We start from the raw sequence: 23939 nt of genomic DNA, 5'->3' as shown, positions 1-23939 counted from the left end.
TAGGTGACAGATCAATATTTTGGTGATCGAATTTTGATGATCGAACTATAATTTAGGATACAGGTTTACATTAATCAGATGACTCATAATTAGAGACAGATTTGATTAATTTGATGACCAATATATTTCTTAGGGACAGATATAATAATTAGGGTATCGCAGTTTAGTGACAAATCTAAATTTAAGTTACAGAAAATATAGTTGCCAAATGTAAATTGGCGTCTGTTGCAGTCATAACTTTTAGACTGGGCACAATAAAAAAGGGATTTAAGAACACAAACACAACCTAATTTAAAACATAGTGTAATCGATTCTACTATCGATTCTGAGCAAAATACTTTCTGGTTTTCATTTATTTACCTAAAACCTTGTATATAATAAATAAATAAATAATAAATATCACGGGACAATTCACACCAATTGACCTAGTCCTAAAGTAAGCTTAGCAAAGCTTGTGTTATGAGTACTAAGCAACGGATAAATATAATTGTATAGATAGATATATCATCATCATCATGTCAGCCGAAAGACGTCCACTGCTGGACATAGGCCTCCCCCAAGGCTCTCCACTCAGACCGGTCTTGTGCTTTCCGCATCCACCGCGATCCCGCGATCTTAACCAAGTCGTCGCTCCATCTTGTTGGAGGCGTACCGACAGCTCGTCTCCCGGTCCACGGACGCCATTCGAGAACCTTCGGGCCCCATCGGCCATCAGTCCTGCGAGCAATGTGCCCCGCCCACTGCCACTTTAGTTTCGCAATTCTTCGGGCTATTTCGGTAACCTTAGTTAGATAGATATATACCTTACTTAAATACATATTAAACACCCAAGACCCGAGAACAAACATTCGTATTTTTCATACAAATATCTGCCCCGACACGGGAATCGAACCCGGGACCTCAAGCTTCGTAGTCAGGTTCTCTAACCACTAGGCCATCTGGTCGTCGTATATATATGTATATTTCGGGGATCTCGGAAACGGCTCCAACGATTTCGATGAAATTTGGTATGTGGGGGTTTTCGGGGATGACAAATCGATCTAGCTTGGTCTTATCTCTGGGAAAACGCTTATTATTGAGTTTTCGAACGAGCAAAGCTCGGTCGCCCGGGTCATGATAAAAATATGTCAAAGGTAACCAATTTTGATTGATTGAAGGTGGATTGGTCAAATAAAACGTAATTACTAATCAGTATTGACTATGTATTTTACTTCATTGTCAGTAGGCTATAATAAGTTATTATAGGGTAAGCTCTATATTAGCAGTTAAATTATATGGTGTTCAGTCCAATAGAGATGATCAACATGAACATATGCCTATTATGTCTGGCACTGTCTATTGAGACAAAATGTGATGTGTTCTGTCATCAATTTTTTTTTATAATAATGAACCTTATTAAAAATAAATTTCACTATTTAAAAATAGTGACTTAAAACAAAATTCGCACGCGTAAATCATCAGATCTAGCAATTGAATTGAAATCACGGGAGTTAACTAAATTCCCGTGCGAGTTTCCAAAAAATAAATCGTGGTCTTTTTAGACGTTGCATTTTAAACCACAGTGCCAAATTTAATGACGCTATACCTACCCAGCGAATGAGATTTCAAGATTTTATCCCAATCCCGTGTGAATATCGGAATAAAAAGTATTATTCCTGGGCCCAAATGCATAATTAAGTACAAAAAATAGTACCTATTACTATATTTAAATTTGCATACAAATTCGCTAATACTATTTACTTGAACTTTGTTATGCAGTTTGGGCCAGATGTCCACACAGACACACACACACACACACACACACACACACACACACACACACACACACACACACACACGCACGCACGCACGCACGCACGCATACACACACACACACCGCACTTATAATGTTAGTAGGATGCTGAAGGTATGAAGTTAACCCGATAAAATTATAGGAAACAGGGTGAGCGGCAGGGGTGCTTTTATATGATTTCCGCAGAAATTGCCGCAATAGATGGGTCCGATTGCATTAGCCCCCCCGTCAACCAGGAAGCTAGCCGATGCGACGCTTTCATCTCACCTTTACTGTCTATTTAATTGCAATTCCGCTTTCAATGTCAGAGTGAGAATAACTAATGACTAGGTAAACGGATCAAAAGTCCATCTATCCACTTTAACTGTCGTGGAGCTTGGATATTTAGACAAGATTATTAATACACTAGTATTTTTTTAAATGTTTGTTACCTCAGAACTCCGTCATTTATGAACCGATCTGAATTATTTTTTGTTTGTATATGTATACCTCCAATTAGGTCCCATAAGCACCAAATCGGGATCTGATGATTGGATCCTAAGGAAAACAAGGGAACTCTTCAAATATTATAGGGACACCTATGGTAACTTGGATATATTTAGTAATGACTCGTACATATGCTCTTGAAAATAATTATTTGGTAAAGTGGAACTTGAAGACCACAGTTGACCACCGGAGCTACTACTTCACGTGTTGAATTCAATTACTTTAACACAGTAGCTAAGCCATGCTCGTCGTAATGCATATGGTGAAATGGGACGGGTGGAGAAGCACCAGGACTCCTTAATAATGAACGTCTCTGCATCGGAAAAAACCAATCCCAATAAAAAAATAACTTGAAAAAAAAAACAAGTCTCGCAACACAGTTCTTCTACCGTAAAAAAGTTGTGAGATCCATGTAATACCAAGTCGGTTAATTTATTCAGTCCCTACTTAACAGTCTTCTGTCTAAGTTATTTATTACATAATTAGCTAACCTAACAACATCTTATAGTAACCATATCAATATTAAAAATCTGTTATGTTTTAAATAACTAGATTGACTTGGCCATCGCATGAAAACACAATGTATTTCACAAGTAATTCATATTAAATTAGATTGTTTAGTGTGATTGCGAAGTCAATCTATTTAGTCAAATCACAAGGTTAAATATGTGCGAAATATAATAAAATAAAGTAAAAAAAACGTTTATTAAATAAATATGTAGGTACTCATATGCAACGCTCGAACCAGTTTTCAAAGAAACAACGGGTAGGTAAAGAAAACTAAAAGAGCTTTGAAGGGCATGCTGCTCAGGCAAGCTCGGGAATTGCTCCCATACTTTTCACCACAAATAGGTACCCAGCCACTTCTTAAAAATAATTGCTTCATTCAATAGCAATTAAAATTCTCAAAACGACTTGGATCTTTTTTTCTGCAGTTCTTTTATAATGAAAACGTTTTCTGAATAAACAATGATGAAGACCGACGGAAATATAATTATTCTCGGAGTGACTAATTTTGGCGCTCTTTCCATTATTTTTTCAAAGAATGTTTCACTGAAAGTACCTACCTGCCTCCTTCTTTCTTGGAAGCAATGCCAACTAATATATGCTGAATGATCTAGTATCATCATCTCGAAAAAGTCAACAATCATTGCTTTTAATTCTATATAAGACTAGCTTTTGCCCGCGACTTCGCCTTTGTAGATTTTTATAATTACACAATACTCCATAGGAATGAGCTAAATATCCCGCATTGCCCGTTCGTGGGATTTTCGAAAAAAAACATATATATTTTTTACAATCCCGTAGGAATTTCGAAAAATCCTGAAAACCGTTTTTAGCTGTTAGTGCCTATTACCTACTTGCATGCAAAATTTGAAGTCTTAATAATTATAGTTACAGAAATAGGGCCATTTTGAAGTGAAAATATAAATCCCATTTATTCCCTATCCCGTGGAAGTTTTGAGAACTCTTTTCTTAGTGCGCGTCCAAATTTCAAGTTTCTAGGTCTAGCGGTTTGGGCTGTGCGTTGATCTATAAGTCAGTCAGTCAGTCAGTTTCTTCTTTTATATATATAGAAAGATAGGTAAACTAGGTAGATTCTACGTACATAACACGGGATGGGTAGTCACCTAAGTAGTTGTAAATAGGTAATTTGGGTAGATATTACTTAATACCTCAAGCATATAATTCCATAAAAAAAACAAGAAAATAAAGACCGGAGAGAAGCAACACCTTAGGACACGCGAGAGGGAGATCTAAATTTGTATATTCCATAGAGTGGTAACGATATATCAACGCGTGTGTGACTTATATTAGAAATCTAATATGAAAATATTACTAGCTTATATTATTTTACTGGGCTTATTTGTATGATATGGCGATCCGCTACTTTGTGGGCAGGTCATAAATCACGACGAGAAGAGGCGGCGGTGGCTGTGTAAACAGCTAATGCACAGCTATAGCTTAAAGGACGTGCGGCATACGCTTCACTCGCTGATACACGCCGCTGATGGATCGCCTCCGTAACCAGTTAACTTTCATGATTTCATGATAGCATCGGAGTGTAAACTGTCTGTCGCTGCCAGTTGTTAATTGCCACCTGCGGATGCCAATCACGCCAATTAAACGATTCCCGGCCGACCGAGTCCAATCGTATCCATGCCGTGTGGCAGATGTTCCGATGAGAGGCCACTCCATATTGTCTCGATTTGTGGTCAGATCGGGAAAGTAACAGCCACTTTACCTTAAATATTTCCATTTATTGGTGTCAAATTAGAAATAACAAGAGGAAAAGGCATGGTAACGAGACACGCTCATAACTAAGTTCAACTCATAATTTCGTGGATTTTGTTGTTCAATTTCAATTTGACAGCATAAGTAGCATCTGGTAGTTCTGTTGCCACATGTTCAGCCGTGTGGAATCAAAAAGCTTTAGTAGGTAGAGTTTGTTTTACAAAACCTACAATATTTTGGAGACGATGGTTTATTTTAGGGTTCCGTACCCAAAGGGTGCCAATGGAAGCTTATTACTGAGACTCTGCTGTCTGTCTGTCTGTCTTTCTATCCGTCCGTCTGTCACAGGGCTCTATCTCTTGAGTCGCAATAGTTAGACATTTGAAATTTTCACAGATGATGTATTACTGTGGCCGCTATAACAACTAATTCTAAAAACAGAATAAAATAAATATTTAAGGGGACTACCATACAACAAACGTGATTGTTTTGCTGTTTTTTGCTTGATATTCATAAAGGCAACAGGTAGACGCTTGAAATATAATATCAATTTAAAAATATAAAATCAAATTAAAATAAAAAAAATATTTAAGGGGGCTTCGATACAACAAACTTGATTTATTTTTGCTAATGTCTAATATTGTATGGAAAATGATACGGAACCCTTCGTTCCTGAGTCCGGCTCGCACTTGGCCGGTTATTTCTAAAAGAAGCTACTTGTGACCGAAATCACCAAGATTTCAAAATCTGCACGTTAGCATAATTTCTGGCGACACCGGTTACGGTACAAACCGAGGCTTATAGACATTTTGTCATATTTTTTATACCGTGGACCAGAATGTCACCCAATTGTCTTAATCTACAATTAAGCAAAAAGACCAAAATGATTATATTATCAGCGGCGTCCCTTCAATATTAGGTAGCTAAATTATCATTCGATTGATAACTTAAAATGTGTTGGAGAGATAATAAGGGGCTGTTTCACCATCCATTGATTAGTGTTAACTGGCGGTTAGGTGTGATGCCGTCTCTATTTGTTTTGTTCGAATAGACGGAGACAGCATCACATTTAACCGACAGTTAACACTAATCAATGAATGGTGAAACAGCCCCTAAGTCTCGAATCATTAAACTTTGTCGTTTCATAGCGGCTGACTTTTGGAAAGCTGATATTCCCGCTTTCGTAGGCGAGAGCGGATATTTTCGTTGAACATTATCAGATATGAAGGACCGGGCTTGACTCCGACAGTTATAGCTTTTGTGTCTTAGATTTGCTTTTGTACGCTTCGCTGAGAGATCCGAGTCGAAGTTCTGAAGCTCTCTTAGCTGATATTAAACTCCGACCGGAGCCATATTATGACTGCCAACTTGAATGGAAACGATCGTTGATAATGGTGGCGTTGAGGCTAACTTGACCAATAATAGACTCCGTCACTGTCTGGATGATGCACAATAGCTATTTGAAGAAAACGTGAACTATTCAATTGGAAATTTGTGTGAAAAGTTTCATTAAAAATCAAGGATAGCTAGTTTCTAGCTCATACTTAGAATTTGCTAATATGAAACAATTGCACATTGGTCTAATCTTTGTGACCAGTATTTTATGAACCTAAATGTTGAGAAGCCATCATCTCCTCTTTAGCTTGCAATATTTTTCACTATTCTAGGAAAGCACAGCATCTCATTAGAAGCCAAACTCTCCAAGAATATTATGGAGGTATGAAACAGTTTATAATTATATTTATCCGTTGCTTAGTACCCATAACACAAGCTTAGTTAAGCTTACTTTGGGAATAGATCAATTGGTGTAAATTGTCCCGTGATATTTATTTATTTATAAGGCAAGGTATTTTAAAATTTACTCAGTATAATTTTCATCTGTAGGGAGCCAAAATTCTAAAAACGGATAGTTTATCGTTGGATAGTTTTGTTAAAATTATTAGGGGGTTGCTAAAACGATTTTTCGATTCAGTGATTTGTTTGCAAAATATTCAACTTTAAAGTGCAAATTTTCATAACAATCGAGCGCCCCCCCCCTCTAAAATCTAAACGGGAGGGTGGAAAATTTTGAAAAAATTCGGAATGGTAGTAAATATATCAAACTTTCAAGGAAAACTATAACGGCTAAGTTTGGTTGAGAATTATTAGTAGTTTCACTCTTAAATAGCAGCCTAAGGTATAAAATATACCTAAACTTGGAAGACTCCGTATAAAATACGAAATCCTTAGAAAATATTACTTAATTTTTTCGTAATGGCTACGAAACCCTATTTTGGGCGTGTCTGACACGCTCTTGGCCGGTTTTTTTTTATTTGCTCAACATACCAAATTTTTGAATTAGTATAATTTCTTGCACTCTGAAAGTCAATTATTGTATGGAAACATAAATTTGTCAAGAATGCTCAGTGAAACCTGCCCAACCTTCTGCTAAAATAAACTTCTGCTTAATATATGGCCCAGTTTACATCCACGTTATAATTAATCCTACTACTAATGTGAAATTTGACGGTGTGTGTGTATGTTTCACGATAATACTACTGAACAGATTTGGATGAAATTTGGTATATTCCCCGGAATGTGGATCAAATCCCGAAATCTCAATCGCTATTTAGAAACATGAAATTTTTAACGGGTGTTTTAGTGCAACATTAATGTGTTCATTTTTGGAAATTCCCACAGCAATTTTGTGAAATTCGGAAATTTTCATTCATATGCCAGATTTTTATTGGTTATCGCGAGCGAAACCGCGGCTAAAGGCTAATAAACAGTAAAGATTAATAGTTGTATCTATTGTTGCAGGAGAGAAGATGGAACATGCACGGAGAGGTGGACAATGACAGCATGTCCCCGCCGCTCGCGACGTGGGCGCGGCGCGGCGCGGGGCTCGCTCGGCGCGGCGCGACGCAACACCCACCACCAAAGCCATGTTTTTTACACAAATTCACGCTTATTAGGTTATACCTCCTCTCTTTACGGGTGATATCACACTTATATCAAAACGCCTCCCTCTCGCGAGCGCGGACGAACATTAATTTTTCAAAGCGTCCGCTAGTCAAATTAAAAGCTTATGTAAATTCCTTACGAACTAGGACAATTATTTCCGATGTTAAGTCGTTATTAGTGGAGGTAATAGTGCAATTATTCGTTGTTGCCAAGTGTATTATGTGCGTGGCGAGGAGTCGATGGAGGCACGGGCGGAGGAGCGGCACGAGCGCGCGGGCGCTGCTCGTGTTGTGGCTGGGCTGCCTGTGCGCGTCCTGCGAAGGGCGGCGGGACAACGACCTGCACATCGGCGGCATCTTCCCCATGGAGGGCGAGGGCGGCTGGCAGGGTGGCCAGGCCTGCATGCCCGCGGCCGAGCTCGCGCTCGCCGACGTCAACGCCCGCTCCGACTTGCTATCCGGCTTCAAACTGCTGCTACATAGCAACGACAGCAAGGTATCCTATCTTATATGTATACTAGTGCTTACCCACGGCTTCGCACGCATAAAATACTCGACCCGGTACTTACGATTGGAATTCTGGGATTTTACAAAATCCCGTTGTTTTCATTGACGTTGCATTAAAAACAACCATGCACAAATTTCATGACTCTAAGCCCAACGGCTCTTATTTTGAGATTTTTTCCCTATCCCGTGAGAATATCGGAATAAAAAGTAGCCTATGTGTTATTCCAGATTTCCAGCTATTTACATACCGAATTTCATACAAATCCGTCCAGCCGTTTTAGCGTGAAGGAGTAACAAACATACACATACACACACGCACGCACACACACACACACACACACACACTCACAAACTTTCGCATTTATAACATTAGTAGGATGAATCATTTTACAAGCTTTTAAATATTTAACTTGTCGTGTTAATTACTTAGTAGATATTACGAGAGGTCCTGCCAAAAGAAATTAGATATTCAATAACTACAAGGCTTATTATTTATTATTGCTATCTAGTTTTTTGAAGTATTCACCGTGAGCACGAATACACTTTTTCATCCCGCTAAACCACTTGGAAAATGTCAGTGACCATTCTTCTTTGGGTACCTCAGAAATTTCATAATTATAGGCAGCCATGGCATCTTCTTTGGTTTCAAATCGCCTTCCTTTTAATTTTTCTTTAATTTTTGGAAACAGGTAAAAATCACAGGGTGACAGATCAGGAGAATATGGCGGGTGAGGGAGTATAGTGACATTTTTCGAACTAAAATAGTCGAGTGTTCTGGCAGAAGTGTGCGGGGCGGCGTTGTCGTGGTGCCAGAGCAGGTGCTGGGTTCCTGACTTTGGCCGCTTGTCACACCAAGCTGACAGCCCTTGTGGAGCACAAACTGTCACATACCATTCTGAGTTGACAGTTCTTTGATCCTCTAGCACCACAGTCGCAATATGGCCTGTCTTGCAGAAAAATGAGGCAACCATTTGTTTCTGTGTGCTTCGTGCTCGGTGACATTTTGTTGGAGTCGGTTCATCTTCAAAGCACCATACCGTTGACTGCCGCTTTGTTTCAGGATCGTAGTTATACAACCATGTTTCGTCACCTGTCAGTATATCATACACAGTTTTCTTCTCGCCAGCATCGAATTTATTTATCATAAATTTACACCAATCCACGCGGCGTTCTTTCTGCAAATCGTTGAGTTTATGCGGCACCCATCTCGAACAACGCTTATGGAGGGACAGTTGTCCATGAGTTATGGCTTGCAGTGCTGCTGATCCAATGCTTAGATCACGCTCAAGCTCTACGTATGTAATTCGTCGGTTCTCACGGATATTTTATTCCACGGCTTGCACATTTTCTTGAGTAACTGCGGTTGGCGGTCGCCCCGACTTCACCAAATCTTCAAAGCTCTCCCGCCCTCTTTTAAATTCAGAAAACCAATTAAAGACAGTTGCACGAGAACAAGCAGACTCACCAAAAATCGTGGCTAAAAGTTCAAAACATTCATGGGGCTTGAAACCTTTTTTAAAGTCATAATAAATCATAACTTGAAAATCACGTAGACTAAGTTCCATTGTAACCGCAAATTCCCGTCAGAATCAATCAGAAAAATAATATTAAAAAAAAATATTACGCAGATTTCTGGAGTATTCCATTTTTTAATTTATAGCTATTTAATCAGCCTTCACGGTGGTGTATAACTGGCGAGTATCAATCAAACGAGCATGGAGCACCTAATTTCTTTTGGAATGACCCTCGTATGTGTGCGTAGTTTAAGTATAGTCGGATTGATATTTATATTGGGTTTTAAGTCAGTCCGACTGTCTGACCACTTGAAGTGGATTTAATTCGACTTCCGAATAAAAACAAAAAATAGTTACTAAAATAGCTTGTGTTGTATTCAAAATGAAAATTTTAATTTCATATTTAACTTAAACTTTTTTTACGGAAATCAGTCGTTTAAGGTCAGCAACCACAGTGACCTTTCTCACATTGAGATAAGGCAAATTTTTACTCATTAACACTTATAATTATTAACAAGGAATATTGTAACTCTGTAATTTTACAGGAAATTATGTAATAATTTACCTGTTACTTATGTTAATCTCCAAGTGGCAATCAGTTACCTAATTTCCGCCGGTGTGTCATATATTATACAGCTAAGCGGTGGTAAAGGGGTGATTTAGCGATTTAAACTTCACTATTATGAATTGTATACTGCTGGAACCCTTTTGCCATGGACATGAAGCCGTTATAGACTTCATTATTAATTGCTGCTAAGTTATGAAATCAGAAACCTTATTAAAATTTTCTTACTCGAGCTTTATTGCGTAGCGTCGGATTACATTGAATTTCAATTTGACTTAATACTTAAGGGTCTTAAGTCCATAGTGCCGGTAAGTAAAATATCAGATCTAATCCATTAAATTTGAAACCGGAGCCCAGCTGACGGGGCTGGTGCGGTAATTAACAAAAAGGATCGCATCCCACGGACCGCCCGCGCCCTCACCGCCCGGTGTAAGTCCCGCCATAAATCCAAATGAACCAAAATCATAGGCCTACGATATTGCATCGGAGAGGCTGAACCTGACGTTCGATTCAATTATTGAGAATTTATGAATGGCTCACGGAAGAAAATTTTATTGGATAGAATTTCCGAGCCAGCGGAAGGTAATTTCCCATTTTAACGATTTAAATTCACGGAGAAATCGCCGATTCCAGTCGCTTTGGTGCGATCATTGAGCCATAATTGACTTAAATTTTATTAAAGAAAATGTCTATTAGAATGTGATTCGATCAACAACTTTGTGTCGATAAATAGTCAGTTGATTTGGATCTAATTACATTGCTTAATTTCTTTATCAATATTGTGGTTTTAGAGTGACTTACTAAAAATGCTGGATGCTCTTATTCTGTATCTTATATGCTCTTATCTGGATCGAAAATAAGCAGTTTATTCTGGTAGTTCGCTTTCCGGCAAATGCAGTGTTCGTACAATAAAAATATCTGTTAGTATTCGCGCACGTAACGGCTGTCACGGCGAGTTATATCTGGGCCACAGCTCACGAGGAAGAAAAATGCCGCAGCCGCCCGCAAACATACAGAGATGCACTCTGCCCGCCCACTGAATAAAAACTAGCAAAGTAATATGGATTCTTTGTGTGTTCTGTACTCATAACCCGTTTATGTTCGTAGTTTAATGCAAAATTAACTTGTTGAGATCAATCCTTCGACTGAGGCATTAAAAAAGCAAGTTTTCTTTCATTTTAATTAGAGATGGGCCGAGTACTCGTTTACTACTCGGTACTCGGTGTATTCGGAAGTTTTTTTATACTCTTACTCGGCCGAATAACGGTTCCATTGACGAGTATACTCGGTCTAAATAAAATTATTATATAAGAGGAATCATATGTATAAAACAGGCTGGTTTAAAAATGTTATTAAGAGTATTTAATAATTAAAAACACAAAAATGAGAGTTATCAGTTGTAAATATTTAAGCAATTAATGCGCGGACCGAATGCGATTTTCTTTAAAACAACAACTGAATTTACTGAATAATTTGCGGGGGAGAAGGTGGGGATCCCCGCGACGCTCGCTCGCGATGGCTGGTAGCGCCACGTGAAGGTTCAGGGCTACTACGAAATTCTAAAATCGAAGTTCGTGTCGTTCCGTCCCTGTGACGCTTATACTATTTAATACGAGAGTGAGAGGGACCGCGCGACACGAACTTCGAGTTTCGAGTTTCGTAGGAGCCCTGCTGACACTTATACTACTTAATACGAGAACGAGAGGGGCGGTACGATACGAACTTCGAGTTTCGAGTTTCGTAGCAGCCCTGCTGCTACTGGCTACTAACTCTGCCAAAAAAATAAGAAATAAAATAAAATAAAAAGCAAATTGGCGGGAACCTTGCGAATTTTCCGTGGACATTTTTTGAGAGTACGAATGTAAACTTACAAAAAAGGAATAATCGAGTGCTAGTGACATTTCTTTCTTATTAATCGTTTAGCATGAGTTTTTTTTTCGTCTACTTTCCCTGTAATAGTTGAAAGTAAAGCAGATTATGCACTTCGCATTAAGTAATTTATATTGCCCTCGCGCTTTTTAAAGCCCTCGCTAACGCTCGGGATCCAAATCGGCACTCGGTGCAGTAATAAATTCGTTTCTGCTTGGTGCAACAATCTACTATTCATACATTCCTTGTGGCTTAGGCCAAGAAGTAATATAGGGAGCATTTAGGGAGCCATCAATGAGAAACTTCATGTCTCATACATTTCCAAGTATGTTTGAGAAAATAAAATTTGCGTCAGCAAATCGATACGAACTGTTATTTTCGAATTGGGTAGTGGCCCCCTGATTGTCACTGTTTTCGGGGACGGTACGAAACGAACTTCGATTTTCGAATTTCGGAGTAGGCCCTCTGTCTAAATCTGTTTTCACGCCCCAAAACTGAACCGAGTAACTCGGCCGAGTACTCGGTTTGAGAAACTTTGAACCGAGTATACTCGGTACTCGGTTACTCGGTAAAAGTTGTACTCGGCGCATCTCTGAGTTCAATGTTACTGGTGCCTGCCAAAAAATCTTAGCAAATCAAAAAATAGCTAATTTTGGATAAAGGATTATTTTCGTTGTGGCAGTGGCCTTTGTGGGATCATGAATTGTTGGAGATTTTTATTACCGTAGTTAGTTCTGTGTATTTTGAACAAAAGCTCCCGCGAGACTTGGCTCGCACAGCGTTTTGAGTTTCGGATAACCTTTGTGATTTGCATCATCGGTCTAGGGGCCAATTTCGGAGTCACATTGTAGTTGTACCTACATAATAAGCATTATGATTAACTTGACTAACAGCGTTTCTCCGTGTAGCAGGAGCGATAGCTACAATGGATTCTAACCTCGTTATTTTAGGTAATAATAACATTTTTAAAACAAATGTGAACGGTACTTTTCAGATATAAAACAAAAATAAAACAGCCAGTTAAATTAGAAAATACTTTAGACGGCAACTTTTATAGCACTTCTTGTAATATTAATAAAATGATATGAATGAAAAAAACGATTCATTTACAAGAACTCCGAAATTAATTAAACTCCGAATTAATTAAACTGCCTCTTGTACCCTGTAGCCCTTTGTACCACACCATAGGACAACAACAACAACAACTTAAACTATACTAAATGTGATTAGAACAAGTATACCATCGTTCCGAAAAATCTCCCTACATATTTCATAGTGGAACTACATTTATTGGTTTACTACTAACACCAGAATCTGGTTATATTGGCAAAGGCAAGAGAAGCTTAACTGAATATTACAAGTTATTTTACTACTTTTATACTTACTATTTTACTGCACCTCTTATTGCTCAATATTATTCAAATAAAAACATAAATACTCTTGCAGAATTAACTCTTTGGAACTTTTAACTAACAGGTAAGTTTCAAAGCGCCGTTCTGGAGTATAAATAAAGTTCGTCTAAAGGCTACTTAGTTGAAATTATATAAATGATTTTAAAGTTGTTATTTTCAAGTGAACTTTCTAAAAGTTGGACGTAGTCTCAAAGTTTGTGTTTTCACCTACGAATGTTTTCACCAATTACTTAGTATCCTTGATAGATAACTATTCCACACTTTTTGAGACAATCATTTTTAAGTACCGTACAAAATGGTGCCTGTACCCGCGGCTTCACTTGGAATAGTCTGCCTCCTCCAATTCGTGCGCTGAAATCAAAAAATTGACATTTAAATCTAAATGCAAAGTAGTAAGCAAGTATGCTGAGTGGGCGCCAATTTATACTATTCGATGTTTTTTTTAATTATTATTTCTTTTCGAATATCTCTCTCTCTCTCTCTCTCTCTTGGTACCTATTTTAAATTGATCCCCTAGTAATATCAGAAGTAAAAAGTAACCTATGCTTTGTTCTAATGATTTTGTCCAAATCCGTTCAGCCGTTTTACCGCAAAAGAATATCAAACACACATACACATACCAACGCAAGCACATCCACACACTCATAAACTTTTCCATAAAATATTTGTATAATATTCATATAAATAATATAAGCGCGTTGAAAGTTACAATAATTCACTTATCATACGTTGGTTTAATTTAGTATACCTATTACCCACAGTAAGTTACAGCATTTTTGGTATGGTAATAAAACGTAAAAAATACATAAAGCGGGGCCCATATTGTTGACAAATTTTCGGATATGATTGCCATTTTTCCGACTCTCGCTTACTGCGTCACTGTTATGTTATAATATTCATAACTTTTGTACTTGGCTAACTAATGAGAATTGTGAACTTACCTACTTCCATTTTCAGGTTTAGGCTGTCACTATGTCAGACAAGATTTACCTACGCCATTGGCTTGAAAATATCCTTCCATCCTTACTAATAACACAGGTAGCGATAGTAACTCAGTCTGACTAATTTTGTATGTCTGTTAAACTGTTTCCTGTTCACGCTTAAACCGCTGATCGGATTAAGAGGAAATTTGGTATGTAGATAGTTTGAGACCATAATGGTATAGGATAGTTTTTATCCTGAAAAGTTGCATAGTTCTCGCGGGGTATTGATAAATGAATTCTGAGCAGACGATGTCGCGGACAAAAGCTACTAGTGTATTAATTGCAGAATAATAGCTTTTTAGCAGCAAAACTATCCCGTAAATGTTTCGAACAAATGAAACAATAGGTAACTAGTGGCCATATCTAATAACACGGTCAGTCTATTTTAGCAAGAATAGGTAATTTAAATCAGTGGGAGGGACTACATATATTTTGAAACTGCATCAAAATGAAATCAAAAGTTCATTTGGCTGTAAGATCGTAAAGTGATCCTTGACGTGTTTTTTTAGAGTCAACCAGGACTTCTATAAATAATAATAATATCTTGGGACAAATTACACCAATTGACCTAGCCTCAAACTAAGCAACGCTCTATGCATGCTAGACAACGGATAGACATACATTATACAGGGTGTCTCGTAAGTACTCGTAGTACGACAAACTTAAATGAAAGATAGGTGGGCAGGTCATCTACCAAATATAAAAAAAATACCTACCTGGCTACCTTAGTAATTTTCACACCAATTACGAGAAATTTAGATTTTTTTTCTGATTTTTTGAATAATGTTTACCCGCACTAAGATTTCAAGTTGTGATATTCTTAGTCTTGATAATTGTGTTATCAGATGCAAAAAAGCATTTCAAAAAACTATTGCAGTATTTTTATTTTTATTTTAGTTTTGCCTCTTCTTCTGAAGTTTAGTCGAGATTTGATCTATCAAAGTGTAAAGAGCGAAATTACCGCTCCGGCGTCGTAAAGTCGTAAAATGTCCAGGTGCCCAGGTCGTAGAATGTCCAGGTAGTACAATGTCAAGATCGTAAAATAACTAGATAGTAGAACGTCAAGGTCGTAAAATAACCAGGTAGTAGAATGTCAAGGTCGTAAAATAACCAAGTAGTAGAATGTCAAGGTCGTAAAATAACCAAGTAGTAGAATGTCAAGATCGTAACATAACCAGGTAGTTAAATGCCAGGTTGTAAATTGATATTAATAGTACATAGTACGAAATTTTTTAACAATAAAGTAAACCCAACTTTGTATACCGAAATTTATCTAAATCGGAAGGAATAATGGGGAAGTTTTTTTGGATCGGCATGGCAATCATTCAATCAATTGCATGGCTGTGTGCGGTCCAGATTTAAAATTTTATTACTCCTACGCAAATTGGCCGGGTACCTACCTACATGCGAAATTGAAAAAAAAAAATTTTTAACTCGCATCAACGCGTGGCACATAGTTCGACAGCTCTTTAAAAAAGATAATAAGGGTCCTCAAAAACTTTTTTGATTAAGTGAAGATTTACGGAAATAATTGCTCCCAAAGTAGCAAAAGTTGTGAGTTCCCCTCTATCTTGTAACCCGTTTGTCCAAAAAATATGCAAAAATATGGAAAAGTAACGCTTAATAAATACATTCAACGAAAATTGGTTTCAACTTGGTTTTTGAGTTATTGCCGAAAAACTGCGCTTCTCAACAAAAGGACGTAAGTGCCGTGAAGATACGCTCTTTTTCTGGTAATAGATTTTAAGACTGTAGTAAGTGTTTTAATTGTGTTATAATATAACGCACATAATATTACTTGATTTTTTTTCGTAATGGCTACGGAACCCTATCTTGGGCGTGTCCGACACGCTCTTGGCCGGTTTTTAATACTTAGAAATTCCACGATTAGGACCGTCCGAGACAGACATTAGTAAAGATTGACATTTTACTACTTTGACATTTCGCGATTTGGACCGTCCGAGACATAGACATTAGTAAAGATTGTCATTTTACTACTTTGACATTTCGCGATTTGGACCACCCGAGACTTGGACGTGGCACGACTTAGACGATGTAAGACATGGACCTCTTACGATGTGGACGCAATTTCGACACTGGACATTTTACGACTTTGACGTAAGACGCCGGAGCGAAAATTACATGTACACTGTTTAGCTTACCAGCTTAAAAACTGTCCATTTAATGGACATACAAAAATGATAAATACCTCATGAAATAAAAATTGACAGGAAAAAAATGTGTGTATCATCTACCAAAAACAGATTAAAAATCTAACAAAACTATCTTATAAACAAAATCAAGGAAAAATGAACAGTATAAAAACATAAATCCTCAACACAATGCCATTATTTATGCTATTCTTAATGTGATTTAATAGTATTTATTCGATCTGTTCTAAATTTTTGAGTCTGCCTACAGGAAAACAAAACAATGTGGGTATAATTTTTCATCGAGAAGCGAAGGGAAATTGGAAAGCCCGATTTTTACATTTGTATTCAATTGAGTGAATATGACTTATTTTTATCGTTCGAGGGTGGGTAAAGTACTTTGTATAATTGTGTGTCAACATAGTCATTAAGTGCATTTCTCATTTTTATAGGGTTCCTTAGTCCTTCAAGGAACCCTTATACCTATAGTTCACTGAGACAGAAAACTGTAAAACTGTAATGAGAATATAGGTATTGGTACCTTCCCCTACACGTAAAGTGAAGATGTTTTTTTTTTATTGTTGGAGAACTGAAAGTACCTGTAGGTTTGCCCGCTATAATAGGTAAAAAAAATTGTGAAAACACTTTTTTCACTTCTCTTGCTCGTATAGTTCGTATTTATGTTGGATCTAGGCGACATAAAATAACTTTTTATGCTCTAGTGCATAAAGTAAAACGTTCGTCTAAGACCAAGGCAATTAGATGTCAACAATCATATTACCTTTGACGATTTCAATACAAATTCTTATCACTGACATTTATGTAAATTATAATGTAATGATGTATTGAATGAATAAATAAACTAAACTAAACAGCCATAAACAAAAAAGTTTCTATTTATTATATTAATAATTTTGAATGCGTATAAAACTAAAAATCAATCAAAACAAATCAATAAAAGTAAAAATTAATAATTATACGCATTAAAAATTAATAATTAAAAGTAAAAATTAATATTTATAAATAAATTAATAATTGTAAGCAATACATGAAAAATAGAAGGTACCTACCTAGTAAGTGAACAATATTTCCAGTGTTGTTGCTTCATCTCCTCGTAATCGAAGTGAAAACATAGTGTAAAATCATTTTGATGTGCATTAAACTCATTTTCCCCTCGACGTGTCTATTCAGCCTCGCCGTACCGGCTCGGGAGGCTATATGAACGTCTCGGGTGAAACGGCTTGTTTTATTCTCTTGTACAATCTACTATTTTACAACTGAAACTTTTGATTTCCCCGGACTTAAAAGTTTGATTTTTTTACTACTTCAAGGGGTATTAGACCAAAGCATTTTATATTAGTTTCAGTTTGATACTCCACTCGATCCTAAAAATAGGGTCTAGTCTAGAACGCCGCCGTGCCGGACGGTTTGTGGACGCCAGGTAGAAAACAAAGTGATCAAACAAGGGTTCTGTTTTTTTTTTCCTTTCGAAATACACCTAAAACATCAAGTAAATTGGTAACCTCCTTTTTTGGAAATCGGTTAAAAATACTATTGTCTAACAGTCAATAGCAAAGGAAAAAACTTGCTTTGATAATTGTCGAATAAGGAAAATTGTTATTATGTGCCAAGTCGGGCGCGCCTTTTCACGGAAAAAAAACATTCCACGTTTAATTTTCCTGCAGAGCATTACCGCGCTAATTGTCTTAATCAGGTTTCTATTTAGTCAGGGCTCCACACAAGTTTCGCGTTTGTCCTATGTATACTGGCCGTATTTGCTTTTGTAGTTAAACATTTACCAACGAGTTGTTACGTTGATGACTACCTACTAAATCAAAAGTTGCATTGTAGGTCCGATTTACGATAAACTTGTTACTGTCAGCTTACACGGAATATGAAATTATACTCAAACGAGACTAGCTTCAGATACAACTGAATATTGAACCATTTATATTTGAAACAATTGGATATTCACTATGGATATATATGAAATAATTTCAGCTTAGTAAGGTAGTTCAATCTCAATTAATTTACTAATTATTCTAAGATATTTAGTTAATTTTTAATATTAATTTGTATTTGTTAATTTCTTAGGAATAGGATGTTTTTTTTTTAATATTTTTTGATAACTTCTAGGAATAGGATGTTTTTTTTTAATTCTTTAATGTTATGATTTCAACTTGCTATGAGACTTGTCTCAATAGGCCCATCTACGAATACCTACATACTTACCTACTACCTCTTTGGGCACACCGAAATATGTTTGGATCCACTTCATTTTCAAATCTTCGGTTTTTTTAGTTAATTTGTTGGTTTTTTATAAATAATAATAAATAAATAAACATCATGGGACATTTGACACCAATTGACCTAGTCCCAAACTAAGCAAAGCTTGTACTATGGATACTAGGCAACGGATAAACATACTTATATAGATAAATACATACTTAAATACATATTAAACATCCAAGACCCGAGAACAAACATTCGTGTTATTCACACAAATATCTGCCCCGGCCGAGATTCGAACCCAGGACCTCAAACTTCGTAGTCAGGTTCTCTAACCACTTAGCCATCCGGTCGTCCAATATTTTTTTGTGTTTCTAAATTAGAAGAATAAGAATACGCATATACATGTAATATATTTGTATACTTACTACTGCGTTGAGAATTTTGTTTCTGATATCAGTTTTTTTATTATACTCGTAATCGCAACAATTTCTTATATTTTATTACCAATATTTTCTGTTTTACAAACACCTTAACGAGTTGGGCTAGCTCTTTTGTTAACGTCATGAAATAAATATTTAACTAGCTGTTATCCAATTTAATAATTCCCACCGATATCACAAATCATTCTCATGCTACAATTCAAAATCGGTTCATAGCTGGCTAAGATACAGTGAAAATACACGAAAAGTAGTCCATCAGTTAAGTAAATTTAAAAAAATATCGGAGACGTATTATTTGTTATTGACAGTTAAACAAAAAATTATGGACATACTTTGACGACCGGATGGCCAAGTAGTTAGAGAACCTGACTTTTCCCGGCCAGGGCAGATATTTGTATGAATAATACGAATGTTTGTTCTCGGGTCTTGAATGTTTAATATGTTATTAAGTAGTATGTTTATCCGTTGCCTAGTATCCATAGTATCCATTTTAAATACAGCTTGGCTTAGTTTGGGACTAGGTCAATTAGTGTCAAGTGTCCCATGAAATTTATTTATTTATTTTATTTTAAAAAGCCCGTTAACACATTGAATGCCAACTACGCAATATTGCGTAGGTGTACTAGTGATGCTAGGGGCTAACTACGTAATTTGGCATTCAATGTATTAAAAAGCCGTGATGGCCTAGTGGTTTGACCTATGGCCTCTCAAGCAGAGGGTCGTGGGTTCAAACCCCGGCACGCACATCTGAGTTTTCGAAATTCATGTGCGAAATTACATTTTAAATTTACTGCGAGCTTTACGGTGTAGGAAAACATCGTGAGGAAACCTGCACAAACCTGCGAAGTAATTCTATGGTGTGTGTGAAGTTCCCTATCCGCACTGGACCGGCGTGGGAACTACGGCCCAAGCTCTCTCATTCTGAGAGGAGGCCTGTGCCCAGCAGTGGAACGTATATAGACTGGGAAGATGATGAATAGCCTGTTAAAGTTTCGTATGACGTCACACCTGCGTTAACTTTTTACTAAGGAGTGACGTCACGGACCCGCACTCCCAAACTTTAACGCGCTTCATCTTTGTCATTTTTTGATTGATTGACAAAAGAAAAATACTTGTCAAATACTTTCTGATACTCTATGGTCTAAATACTTAGATTGTTATTTACTCAGGATTCTGCCCAATTGCTAAATGCTTTTTCATTACCAACAGTGCGAGCCGGGCTTGGGTGCGAGCGTCATGTACAATTTGCTGTACAACCCGCCACAAAAACTGTTGCTTCTGGCCGGCTGCTCCACAGTCTGTACCACCGTCGCCGAGGCCGCCAAGATGTGGAATCTCATGGTTGTAAGTATTAGTTCTTTCTAAAATACTATTGCCATCTTTTTTAATCAATAATTAATTCCAAGGCGATACCTATTTACTTGGCGGTTATTTGAAGTTTTCATCTTATCATCCTACGTATTGTATACTGTCGCTCCACCCAGCCGAAGGACGTGCTGCCTACATTGTTGGAATGGCGTGTAAATATTTTTTTTTGTGGGTGGCGGAAGACCAGTGCCCTTAGTTTGTAACCGAAAAGTTACACCAGAGGTACAGGAGCCCGCTGGTACCAAAAAGAATTTTAAATAGTGTATAAGCACTCACCTGGCTCAAAACTCGGCCGATGATGAAGGCGGGGTCTTGCGGGATGTTTGCGGTTTAATTTGTTAAATCCTTTTGCGGTGGATACAGGCAGTCAATATGTCTGACACATATGACACGACTGTTTTTTAATTCTTCTGCCCTGCACACATGTAACCAAAAGAGTTTTTAATGCGCGAATTGCAAAGGAAATTAAAACTTCAAATACTTAATCTAATCAAATCTATTTGACATCCAATGACGCCGCGTAAAGAGGGATGTTCTAAGTTTGAAACTTCCGTAGGTATGCTTGTCTGTGGCCTCGTAGCACCGATTCGAGAGTTTTAAACTCGGTTTTACCTACTTGATAGCTAGATTAAGCCAGCTTTGTTTGGTGATGATCAATTAATTGCTTTTTAATACAGGTTGTCCGGTAAGTAGTGGTTATCTGGTTGTGGCTGGACAGATCACCTTAAGTGGACCCTAAGTTAAAATTTTAGGTTTTATAAAAGTCGCCTGTATTTCGTAATTTAGAAATACTTCATTTTTTAAACTTTGACCAGATTTTGAAATCATGGTTAAAATTAAAAAAATCCAGAGTTTAAGTATTTAAACTAATATAAAAAAAACAATTAGAAAATATGACCTGTTGATATACGTACATATTTTAAAGCCGTATGTTAATAATGCATCTTAACTTACCGTTAATTGGCGTATTTAATGAAGATTAGAAATTATTAAAATAAAGTTGATAATAATGGTTGTGCTTGGGGTCTCCTTGCATTTTTTCTATCTTGACTATTTAAAAAGGCTGCATAGTTTTATAATACTTGAAATTTGATATTTAGATAAACTTAATAAAAGGTATTTTGAACTTTTGAAATGCATTTGGATAGGTACTGCTTAAAGTATAAAAAAGGTTTCGTTTTCTGGTATTGAAACTCTAAAAGTCTTTTACTTGTAACCGTAACACAAAAACCGGCCAAGAGCGTGTCGGACATGCCCAAAATAGGCTTCCGTAGCCATTACGAAAAATTAAGTAATATTTTTCTAAGGATTTCGTACTTTATACGGAATCTACCAAGTTTAGGTATATTTTATACCTTAGGCTGCTATTTACTCTTAAACTACTAATAATTCTGAAGCAAACTTAGCCGTTATAGTTTTCCTTGAAAGTTTGATATACTTACTACCATCCTGATTTTTTTTTAATTTTTCCACCGACCGGTTTAGATTTTAGAGGGGGGAGGGACGGGGGACGCTCGATTTTCATGAAAATTTTGCACTTTAAAGTTGAATAAGTATTTCGCAAACAACTCACTGAATAAAAAAATCGTCTTAATGGTTTTAAAAGACCTATCTAACGACAACCCAAACTATAGGGTTGGATGAGAAAAAAAAATTACCCCCACTTTACGTCTATGGGTGGTACCCTAAAAAAAAATTTTTTTTCATTTTTTATTGTACTATTTTATCGGCATAGCTTACATCGTATATATCCGTGCAAAATTACAGCTCTCTATCATTGATAGTCCTTGAGCAAAGCCGCGGACGGAAGGACAAACAGACAGACAGACAGACAAACAGACAGACAGATATGGCGAAACTATTATGGTTCCGTTTTTGCGATTTTGGCTCCGGAACCCTAAAAAGCGGATTAAATGCATTATAATCACCATAATTAAAATCTTTGAAACACAGGCGATATTTGCTAAAGCTAAGTTTAACCAAGAGACCCAGTTAAGATCCAGTCACGACTCACCGGACATCCTATTATTTAACGGGTAAGCTCTTAGTTTTCACTTCGTTTAGATATTTAACAACCGATGTCGATGGAGTCTTTCAACAACAGCAGAGTACAACGTATAAGTAAATGCTCCAAGTAATTACTAGAATCGACATCCCGCAGGCGCAACCCGTGTAACCTGAAGGCAGTACTCGCTTTAATAATCCCAGCTCTATCATTATTAACTCGCAGTGCCAATCCATCTGACATGCGTCAGTTGTAAGTTGCAATGTACCCAGCAGCTGTAAATTTTGATGTAGCACTCAAGTGATGGCTCAGTCTGTAGTGATAACGGTTTATATTTACCTAGTGAACACAAGAGAGCGGTTGTGCTAAGGCACTTGAGCGTCGAGGAAATATTATGTTTGGGTATCATGGAAAAGATGATGAAGGATAAGTAATTCATTTGTGGGAAATCTTCACATGTGTAATATAAAACTACATAAGGGCAAATAGAGCATGTCAGAAATAGTACATTGTGCATTTACGAGTTTGTAATCCCCTTACGGCCCGTGATACACACAATGATTTTCCTGTTTCCTGTTTACCTATTTATTATGTGTGTGAGATATCTATAATGGGAAAAGAATGAGGGCTAAAGGGCAGGCGAAATATAGCTAGATGGCGTTAGTATCGTGATGTTTTTTGAAAATACGCAATGAGGGCTATCGCGAATGAATTCGCCGCTAGAGGCGCTAGTGTAGCGTGAGGTCTCCGAACTGTCAAATCTCATAGTTTTTGGGTGAGCTACGCGGGTTTATTTATAATTAGAATAATTTTGTAAATATTTTGCAATATCTGAAATTAATTATGGCAAATATGCATTCCGGCGCAATGAATGTCTGTGTTTTGAGACAGTTTTGTCTTTCGGAAACCTTTTTCCTCCCTTTTTTCCGAACAAAACGGGGACTATGCAACACTGTAGCATGCTCGATATTTTTATGGTACGGTTTTAAGGTGTTTTAAATATGATTTTAATCTAAACTTTGTTTTCACGCCCGTAATAACAGACTTTGAAAGCCATACTTAAAAACCTCACGCAACAGTGCGCCATCTAGTGAGACAAAAAACGATAGCCCTCATTGGCTAATAACTAAATAAGCCAATTGCAAGCAAGACCTTAAAGCCGAGTTTAGACTTGCAAGAAAAATCGTGCAAGTTGCATTACATGCGAGGCCGTAAAGCCGACGAGTTTGTAGTGGTCAATCGAGCGCCGCAATGTACTTAATGCAATTTTCACGATTTTTTTTGCAAGTCTAGACTCGGGTTAACGTCAAACGGACCTCACGATACTAACGCCATCTAGCGACATTTCGCCTGTCTTTTAGCCCTCATTGTGTCGAACGTAGAGGATACATAATAGGGTAATGCATGCTTGTTCGTAGTGCATGCTACATAAATACTTC

The 23939-nt window shown here is 37.1% G+C and overlaps 1 protein-coding gene across 2 annotated transcripts in view; it reads left to right on the top strand.

Moving 5' to 3' along the window:
- GABA-B-R1 (gamma-aminobutyric acid type B receptor subunit 1) overlaps positions 1-23939 on the top strand; it is a 178083-nt gene that overhangs the window by 104810 nt on the left and 49334 nt on the right. For both annotated transcript variants that reach the window (XM_074086270.1, XM_074086277.1), the window contains exons 2-3: positions 7313-7951; positions 20337-20471. In XM_074086270.1, the coding sequence (XP_073942371.1) occupies positions 7328-7951; positions 20337-20471 (759 nt within the window). In that variant the 5' untranslated portion in view covers positions 7313-7327. The remainder of the gene's footprint in view (positions 1-7312; positions 7952-20336; positions 20472-23939) is intronic.

This window comes from Choristoneura fumiferana, chromosome Z (genome assembly GCF_025370935.1).
Source record: "Choristoneura fumiferana chromosome Z, NRCan_CFum_1, whole genome shotgun sequence".
Classification (NCBI taxonomy): domain Eukaryota; kingdom Metazoa; phylum Arthropoda; class Insecta; order Lepidoptera; family Tortricidae; genus Choristoneura; species Choristoneura fumiferana.
The sequence above is the reverse complement of the archived record's forward strand: the minus strand, read 5'-3'. Positions and strand labels throughout refer to the sequence as shown.